This window comes from Lutjanus erythropterus, chromosome 10 (genome assembly GCF_056507025.1).
Source record: "Lutjanus erythropterus isolate fLutEry1 chromosome 10, fLutEry1.hap2, whole genome shotgun sequence".
NCBI lineage: Eukaryota > Metazoa > Chordata > Actinopteri > Lutjaniformes > Lutjanidae > Lutjanus > Lutjanus erythropterus.
In genome coordinates, this window is record NC_139326.1 from 20,811,012 (window position 1) to 20,820,996 (window position 9,985).

Here is a 9,985-nt window from a genome sequence, read left to right on the forward strand (position 1 = left end):
ACAAGAGTGAGCAAGTTTTCAAGAGTTTCAGTTTACCAATCTGTATTAAGACTGTAAACTGTGTGTATTAATAGTTGACAATAAAAAGCTGTCTCGTGCGTGTGTAGCGCGCGCTTTCATTTTTGTGGCGTGACACTGGAGCCAATCAGTTCACATCTGAGTCGATATTCACCAATCATATCCGTTAGCCAAACAGACATGTGACACCAGCCAATCAAATTGATGGCTTAGAATTGGGGTCCGCGTGCTGCCTTCAAGGAATGCCGGAAACATTTCGATTCGCACAGAATATACACGACCAAACGAGAGCATTGAGGTATATTTTAATAGTCAGTAATGATTAGTGAGAAAAAAAACAGTTTCTGTTCACATGGGCACCTGACTATTGTTTCAAGACATACTTAGATCCAAACTGTGAATCTGCCCTCCCCTTATAGGAGCCTCTCAGCAGTTTATGTCCAGAAGCAACCAAACAGGTTTAGCTGTGTAGCAGGCGTTTGTGGCCTCTTGTGTAATCGATTTAATGGTGTAAAGGCTTCAACATGTCCCTAAAGCCCAAATGTGGTGTTCATACCTTTAGCTACTCTAATTTGTTGTTGTGTTTGTGTTTTAAATGAAATGGGCAAAATATTTGTCACACCTTTTGCTTATCTTCATGCTTGGGGATACGTGAAAAAAACACACAAAATCAATAATCTCAGTGTCACAGTATCTGCTAATATGTGCAGAAGAGACAGGGATAAACAAGACAAAAAAGTACAGAATGTAAGTGAAATTAGAATGACTAATTATTGTAATTCACACAAATAACGTTTTGAGATAAAAAAAAAAAAAACCCAATAGATTTAAAATGTCCATCGATAATAATATAATAAAGAAAAATAAACTATTAATAAAACATTGTATCTTCATGCCTTTATAACCTTAATAATTTACTGTGTACAGTAGGCTTATGTCCTGGTTGAACACAGTGTACAAAGTTTACTTAATTTTGTTAGGGGAGGTTACCGGTTTCCGAGGAGTCCTGAACGCACCACGTTACACACTGATAATTGTCATCTCCTCCCACGAGTTCTGGAGGAGAGCAGCAGAAGTAGAGCAGCCGAGGCTGAGGGGAGAAATCATCCACCGTCATCTTTTAATCATCAGTCAAACATCGTTCATTATTTAACGCAGGAAGTTATTTTACAACATGGACCAGAAACAAACCATCAACTTTGGCGCTGGACCCGCAAAACTCCCCCAATCCGTAAGTATGGATCCTCATTTTGCCTGTAAAACGTCAGTAATCTGAGCAAAAACTGAAAGACGAGCTAACTGTGGTAACTAAACTACCCGGAAGGGAAATGTCACTTTCATCGACAGATTTCTGCAGATGCATGCTGCAGACGTCTCTAGTTATTTAATGCGGTTGATTAAACGATCAAAACTCTGCATTTTACGCATTCTCAGTGAATCTGTTGGCACTGCACCCCCCCCTCTTATAACGACAGACACCGGGACGCAGTTATGTGGGATAATGACTGTTGGTTTTTGGTGCTGCTGCTGCTGTCGGCTTGCCATTTGTCAGCAGCTCCAACAGGCTGAAAACAGTGAGCCGAGTTGCATCAGCCTTCACTCATTCATGTGGAAACCTGCTCCTTTGTGCAGCTTCACTGGCAGCAGCACACACAGCCTCTAGATGGCACAAAACACCTTATCCGAAATATAAATCACAGCTCTTACTTATGAAACCATATGGTTAAGAAATCTCTTGGATAAAAGCAGTTGGCTGAGTTTTGGGACTTACTTGAGGATATAAAGGTATATTTGCACAGCTGAGTCTGAGATTTTGCAGATCCCAATAAACCTACTGAAGATCTACTCAAAACACCAAAAAAAACTAAATGAAACAAGTCAAAGGCAAATTAAAGAAAGGAAAACTGCACATCTTTCATATGAAATAACATGTAATCCCACTAATCTAAAGTAGATTAGATAGTGGCTGTAAATGCTTTTTGGCTATTTAGGAAATGTTTGCAAAGACACATGGCACACACAAGGTGTTTTTTAAATTTGGTTTGTGCACCATTACTTTCATTAGCAATTAGGAGTCAATTATTGAATTAATCGACACCTGTTCATCATAATCATAATCAATTAATTGTTTGAGTAATTAAAAAAAAGATTAAAGAATCCAGATCATATAATGTAGACAGCAGTGGTGAGTGAGATCTTTGAGATGTGTGATAAATCTCCACGGTCGACTCAGTCCAGTGTGCGTGTGTGTGTAGATGCGTGCATGCGTATAACACAAACATGGCAGCAGTAAGTCTCTCTTTGACCTCAAAGGAAAAGCAGAACTTGTGTCTGAAGTAAAAACCCAAGTTTGCCTTTGAGTTTTGGGCTTGACTGTTTTTACAACTTGTTGCATCACACTAGTTCAGAAACAACAAGATGTATTTTTTAAAGCTCCTACAAACCCGTCAAACCATCGTCATTTCTGATGCTGTTTATAGTTTGAAGAAATACTTTCTATGTTCCAGGTGCTGCTTCAGGCACAGAAGGAGCTCCTCAACTTCAGCAGCACTGGTATCAGTGTTCTTGGTGAGTAGGGCTACAGTTGTGTTGCATTTAAGTTACTTTTCAGTGTCTTTAAACAATAATCAGGTGCCCACAGATACATTTAAACAGTTCCTTCCTGTAATCATTCCTCCCTTTCATATTAATCACTTCCTATTGTGCTTTCAGTGGACGTGATGTGCAAAAATGTAACATTTATTTGAAACTATTATGAGGCTTCAGCTGTCTGGAGTAAATTAAACAAGCTATCTTCTAAAGTTACACTGTTTGCGTCCAAAATTGTCTCTTTACGTGTTTCGGACAGTGTTTCTTTGTTGAGCTGTAGTGGAGGGATAGGAGGGGGGAATGTTGTGCTTAAAACACTGGTACTTTGAAAGATATCTCAGATAAACCTCTGAATAAATTTTTGCATGTAAGGAGGACTGTGGATTTTGTCCCACATCACCTACGTTAGTCAGGTTTCCATCCAAATGTAGTGGAAATTTTAACTGGATATTTTGAAAGATGGGTCATAAGCAGTAGGTAGCGTTAAATTGCCATTCAGGTGCCATTACAACATTGTAGAAGAAGAGGGAGCAACGAAATGATGTAGGTACAAGAGCAATTTGGAGGACCATTACAGTCTCCTCACCACTTTACACAGATCTGATGTTTTTGTCTAACATTTTCTGTCTCCTCAGCGGTTATTTAAGTCAAATGCTTCATCTATGTCATGGTTTATTCACTCAATCTTTTTACATTGCACTTGCATTTTCTTTTTATTGATAGGCTACTCCAATTTTTCACCTGATCCCATGCGTTAACATTTATTTTTGGAATTTTTCACCTCTTGTTTTTTCAATATTTCGGCATTTACACGCCGTTATTTTTATGCACAAATGAAAATGCGCACAAAAGCAGTTAGAATGAAACACCTCTATTGAAAGCACATTAAGGAAGGATCCTCTAACAGCCAGTATGAACAGTAAGAATGGCAAGCAAACCTGTTTCTGTGTCCATATAGGCACCGGACTAAGTTGGATTTAAAAAGTTATGTACTCATCTTTCAAGTTAACAACAAGTATGCTATTGTACACACAGCTGTAGCCTATAGGTGACATATTCCATGCATACTTTGTGTTTACTGTATGAGTTAGAGGTCAGTTTGAGATAACTGTAGTGATCCACTCAAAGGAGAGCATCAGCAGTATCATTTCCCCTCATAGCTGATATGACTGATCAAAGTTCACTCACTGGAATCTGTTAAAAATACTGAGTAAATGCAAGTGACAGCAATACTAAATTCAATATTTTTGATTTTGTTCAAACCAGAGATGAGCCACCGATCATCAGACTTCAACAAAATCATCAATAAAACAGAGAGTCTCCTGCGAGAGCTGCTGTAAGTGCTGCCTGTGTCATATGTCTGTCTATGTCATGTTTAGTTCTGTGCAAGTTTCCCATTTGGGTAACTTGCATAAACCTGCATATCCCGAAACACACAAGTAGCAGAATGACTGGAGAGATAGTATTGCCCCAGTAATAATTACTTGCACTATACCTCCCATGTTTATCCTTTATGACTTTGTTCACACTAGTCAGTTTCTCCTCAGGCTCTCTTGTCCCACATGCCGGGTTGTTGATGGCGGGGTGCCAAATGTTTAAAGGCTGGGCCGTACAAACGTAGTCTTAGTCTAATAGTTGTGTTTCTCCACGTTGTCATTCATGTTAGAGTCAACAGGGAAAGATGAATCTCATCGTACTGTTTGATCTTAAGAAACACGTGTTTGACTTTTCATATTTTATTAATTTAAGTTTGAACTTTTCATTGTTAAGGATTTTCTAAATGGATTTAATGCTGTCTCAGCCAAATACAAGGTGTTATAGTTGGATGGATAAAATGTAGTTTTATAAAGTCGGTTAATGCCTTTGCAGCAAATTGTGGGGACTTTGTTGAGCTCATAGGACAGAACAGACTGGACAATATTCAGCATATCATACTAATAAAATCATCATATAAATAGACCATATTAAACAGACCAAATATCATATATACATTATACATCACAGAGCAGAAGCTTTACTGTTCAAAAGTCATATAACATATTTAGAGATCCAAAATACAAGCACCAAGAAATTAGAAAGACGACGGCAAGCCAAAAAAATAAATAAATGTACATAGTATTGTTTTTTTTTAATAATTAGATTATTATCGTAATTTTATTGCAATTTTAGTGTCCGCACAAACTGAATCTGGAGTTATAGTCTTGAATTTGAAATGCTGAATTCGAATCTAATGGTGAAACTGAATTTAAACTGCATTGCTTTAAACTTAATTTAAATTTCATTGGAGTCCTAAGTTCAGTTTTCAAATTCAGTTTTGACTTAGACATACTCATCCAGGGACTCTAGATTTGAAAAGATGAGGTGTGATTCTTCTTTTTCTTCTTTGGCTTTACTGGCGGACAACAAACCAAAGTTAAAGATGCTGGTGTGTAACATTATGACCCTTTTTCTATTCTTGTCCAGAATCCTCAGATTACCGAGTTGAAACTGATTTTGAAAACTGAATTTCAGATGAGCTGAGACTGTGTCTGTTTAAATATTTTGCAAACTGTTCCTCTGTGCAGTAATATCACCTTTGTCCTCACAGAAACATCCCAGACAACTACAAGGTGATGTTTCTGCAGGGCGGTGGGTCTGGACAGTTCAGTGCTGTTCCTCTCAACCTGATTGGCCTGAAAGAGGACCGGTGCGCCGATTACCTGGTGACTGGCACGTGGTCGGCAAAAGCGGCGAAAGAAGCAGAGAAATACGGCAAAGTCAACGTTGTCCACCCAAAGCTGGACAGTTACACCAGTAAGTCTGTGTACATGAGGTGATGTTACTTGTGTTAATACACAACAGAATAATAATAATAATCTTCTTCACCCATTCTAACAAAAAACTGAGAAAAAAACTGCCGCTACAACTATTTTTCTAAAAGCAGTCATTAGTGACAAGGTTTAGGTTTGGTAACTCAAGTCCTTTCTTGGATAACATGAAGAATATCTCTTCTGTTTTAAAGTTAAAACTTAGTTTCAGCTCTTATGAGTTGGTCATTGTCATTCACGCTGCATTAGGACTGTCCATCTGCACAGTCGGCTGTGTGTCCAGACTGTTGCGTAATAAACAATAGAACCGGCCATCAATGAAAGACTCTGGTATGTGAGCAGCCGTTTCCACATGGATGTGTCTGATTGGGGTTTTCTGCAGGGTTCTAGTTTATCTTAATGAAACATTAGGATGCCAGCAGCAGGCAGTTAAACAATGTTTTTGAATTGCATTGAATTGGAAATATAAAATTCATTTAATTGAAGGTTTGTATTAAAGAACTTTCTTCAGTCAGCCATCATCAGGAAAACGAGTGTCTCATTTTAAACCTGTATTTTTGCCAACAGAAAGTGATCTGGCACATCTGATGTTTACCACATTAGTCAAAGGGTCACTGTTGCCTGTGGAACCAGAACACAAAAAGATCCAGAAGTAGTGTAGATTGAATTTTCTTGTTTCTTAGTCATCCCTTTCGGCACTTTTTAAAAAAAAAAATACTAGTCTATGGTTTTGTTGAGTCTCGATATCTGAGATGTATTTGAATAAGTATTCAGGATGACATATATTATCAGCTAAGTAATACAAGACAGTATGGTCTAAGGAGGGTGGTGTCAGGCCACTGCTTTCAGGTCCAGCTTTTGAATGAATTGCCATGAAATTTTGCAGATGTTTAGCAAATATTAGTGTGCTTACATGCTAAACTAAGATGGTGAATACGGTGAGCGTTATACCTGCTAACCATCCGTATATTGTCATTGTGAACATGTTAGCAGTTCAGTCTCGCTAACTAGCATGGCTGCAGACTCTTAAGTCTGGTTTAACTATGTTAAGTCTGGTTTAATGATGTTCTGTCGTTGCTCCCTCCAGAAATCCCAGACGCCAGCAGCTGGACCCTGAACCCCTCAGCCTCCTATGTGTACTACTGCTGCAACGAGACGGTCCACGGCGTGGAATACAACTTCACACCCGAGACAAACGGGGTGGTGCTTGTCAGTGACATGTCTTCCAACTTCCTGTCCAGACCTGTGGATGTGTCGAAGGTAAGGACAAGAATCATACTGAATTATACATTCAACTATTTTATCCCCAGTTTCTATACAGATTATATGAACAGTCTGGAAAGCCTTAATTATCACTAAAGTCTGGTAAATTTTATTTATAACAACTGCACATGTCTTAGCACCCATATATAAGTGAAAACAAGACACAAGAAATACTGATGTTAAAAATATATGTAGTCCTAGATTAAATAATATAACTTGCAATGAGATGTTTGAAAGATAAAATGATAAATAAAAACCATAGAACAATATAAGAATAAGACAATTTGCTTTGTGTAGTTTGGGCTGATTTTCGCTGGGGCTCAGAAGAACGTGGGCTGTGCCGGGGTAACTGTGGTCATCGTGCGAGAGGACTTGTTAGGCCACGCCCTGAAAGAGTGTCCCATCGTCCTGGACTACAAGGTGCAGGCTGACATGAACTCCCTCTACAACACACCGCCGAGTTTCAGGTATAGACTCGTCAGTTTTTTTAACATCAGAGGCTGGTTATCTTTGCTTTGCATAAAGACTGGGAACATGGGGAACCAGCTAAGCTAAGCTAACCAGCTGCTAACTACACACAAACACATTTCACAATCATCATGTACAAAAGTATACCTCGATGTGGATGTAAGGAAAGAGAAGGTGAAACATAAACAGTCGTGACAGAAACTGTGATTGTTTGTGACTGTTTGCTGTGTTCAGTATCTACATCATGGGTCTGGTTCTGGAGTGGATTAAGAACAACGGCGGCAGCGCTGCCATGGAGACGCTCAACAAGAAGAAGTCCTCCATAATTTACGACATCATCAACGCCTCTAATGGTTTCTATGTGTAAGTAGCACAAAACTTCAATGGCAACTGTTAAACTTCAGTGAGGATCAAAACTGTATGGGAAGATTATACACTGTGGACCATCAGTGTCAGTCCAAGTGCACAGAACTTAACTGCAACAAAGAGATTTAAAACTTTGATTTAGCCGTATCTGTATGATCTAACTCTTTAACTGATGGTTCACAAAAGGTGTAATGAAGAATGAAAAGCTACTGTAGAGCTAAGAAAGAAAATACAAAATAAAATATCACCATTATTTGTTATGGCAACAAAATTTAACAGTGTAGCTAAAGTTTTAAGATCTTGTGTTATAAATTTAAGACTGATGATGAATTATTATTTGTGCTCCAGCCATGAATTACCATTCCTTATCTTCTGACTGTCAGTATATTTAAAATAATTGGTCTCTTTTTAGCTACAGTAATGCTAAACATAATATAAATAGTCAGTATAAATCACTACTGTGCTTACTTTGGTTAAGTAAAATTACTTAAATACATTTTGCCTCATGTGCCGTCATGGCTGCAATTCAAATTTTAACAGTACAGCATTGTTTGAGCTTAGCAAAGCCAACTTAACTAAAGAATTTAAATAAAGAATATGCAATTGTGGTGCACTGAGTTCAGCCTGCGTGCACACAGACACAGACACACACACACACACTTTCAAACTTAGTAAAACTATGAAAAGACACTGTAATGTCACTTAATATGAAATGAAATACTGACGGAGCTTGTGCCCTTATTGACCAGGAATAAAACAAACACAAAATATTACTTTTTCATTTGTTTTGCCAACACACTTTGAGCGTGCTGACATTCTCTCGATGTTTTCACTGTGCATTTACGCCTCCAGCAATTCGCCCGCAAAATATGAGCTTTGTTTTATAATATAACTAATGGGAAAAATAATAACACAGCCTCAAGAATATTGAGTATATCCTACGAGACCCAACAAAAGGTCATTTACATCAGAAACCACTGATGGAACATTAGCATTAACCATCAATAAACCCCTCTCCTCTCCCTCTCCTGTCCACTTGAATCATTTCTTTATTTTATTTAGTTGCATTTATTTATCTTTAAGTCACTCTTGTAGTATGCTTTTTACAATTTAATAATACACACACACTTTATATTCCATACCGACAGTGACAGAAACTGATTGAAGTGAGACATTAAACTAAGATCTACGATACTTACTGCTGTGTCTACCTGTCCAGGTGTCCTGTAGATGTGGCTTGTCGAAGCCGCATGAACGTACCATTTCGTGTGGGAAAGAAGGACGGAGACGACGCCTTGGAAAAGAAGTTTCTGGATGGCGCTTCAAAACGTGGAATGATATCGCTGAAAGGACACAGGTGAGAATTCATCACACATATATCTCCTGCTTTATTGTCATATTTCATGTGTTACCAGAGAGAACGGACATCGACATCTGGATGCGCAGCGGGTGTGTTTTATAGCTCTGCTTTTGTGGACCTGAAACATGACGGTTTGTCTCCCTTTGCAGGTCGGTTGGAGGAATTCGTGCGTCTCTGTACAATGCTGTCACAGTGGAGGACACTGAAGCTCTGGCTGCCTACATGAAAGAGTTCCAGAAAGAGCACCAGTGAAACAAACCGTGCTGAAAGTCACCTGATGTCACACGAGGGCCTTTCATCACTCCAGTACAATAAAAACAAATCTCTGGTTTACATCTAGTTGAGATCCATGTTGGATCTGGAAGGTGCACCTTTAGACTTGTTTTGTAACTCTCAGTCATTGTTCCTAATAAGCTTTAACCACTAATGTTGACTGTAATGTCTTTATTACATCTGTGTTCCATAGTTACTATTTTAATGAAATTGTTGACTAATAGTGCTTGGATGTAGATACTGTAGGTAATTATTGGTACTTGTTCAAAATGTTTACATTCCAGTAAATTTAACTTGGTAAAAATTTACATTTTGTGTTATTTTTGTAATTTAAAGCCATTATCCCAGCCAATATCAGCGATTGATAATCTATCACTTCTTCAACCAATCTGCTTTGCAGTGCAGCTGTGGTTTCTATCTAATGATTAATTTTGAATAGCCACATTCGAGATATTGTTAGACGAAGGACTCACTGTTGTCTTAAAGGATTTTTTCACCACACTTACAAAAAACACATTTTCTTGCTTATTTCCAGTATATTAATCCCTGCAGACTGTTTTTGTTTTGTTTGATCAAGTTTCTTTTTTATATCTCCATCTTAGGTTTCTGCCTTTATTCCAATACAGTGGAGGTAAAAAGGATCATTAAAAAAATTAATCAGTATGCAAAGCTTTTTTCTGGTGTGAGTGGAGCACAGACCTCATTTACTTGCACACTAATTTTCCACTATTATTCTTAATATATGAGACAATATTCAAATTTTGATGCGTGTCATGTAAACAACATATTCTGAATTAGGCTTTTTTTTTTTTAAAAATGTACCATTAATAATAATAATAAT

At 38.0% G+C, this 9,985-nt stretch overlaps 1 protein-coding gene across 1 annotated transcript; it reads left to right on the top strand.

Annotated features, from left to right (window-relative positions):
• The first annotated feature begins 1,057 nt into the window (after positions 1-1,057).
• Positions 1,058-9,452, top strand: psat1 (phosphoserine aminotransferase 1). Its single transcript, XM_084728632.1, has 9 exons — positions 1,058-1,249; positions 2,526-2,586; positions 3,874-3,943; positions 5,195-5,400; positions 6,502-6,674; positions 6,975-7,144; positions 7,380-7,508; positions 8,731-8,868; positions 9,021-9,452. The coding sequence occupies exons 1-9, from the start codon at positions 1,193-1,195 to the stop codon at positions 9,121-9,123; spliced, it is 1,107 nt and encodes a 368-aa protein (XP_084584758.1). The 5' UTR covers positions 1,058-1,192; the 3' UTR covers positions 9,124-9,452.
• The last annotated feature ends 533 nt before the right edge of the window (positions 9,453-9,985 follow it).

Excerpts from the sequence above, each read along its gene's own strand:
- psat1 (XM_084728632.1), top strand. The coding sequence starts at position 1,193 with ATGGACCAGAAACAAACCATCAACTTTGGCGCTGGACCCGCAAAACTC. Across the intron at positions 3,944-5,194 it reads AGTCTCCTGCGAGAGCTGCT|AAACATCCCAGACAACTACA; the intron begins GTAAGTGCTGCC and ends TTGTCCTCACAG. Across the intron at positions 8,869-9,020 it reads ATATCGCTGAAAGGACACAG|GTCGGTTGGAGGAATTCGTG; the intron begins GTGAGAATTCAT and ends CTCCCTTTGCAG.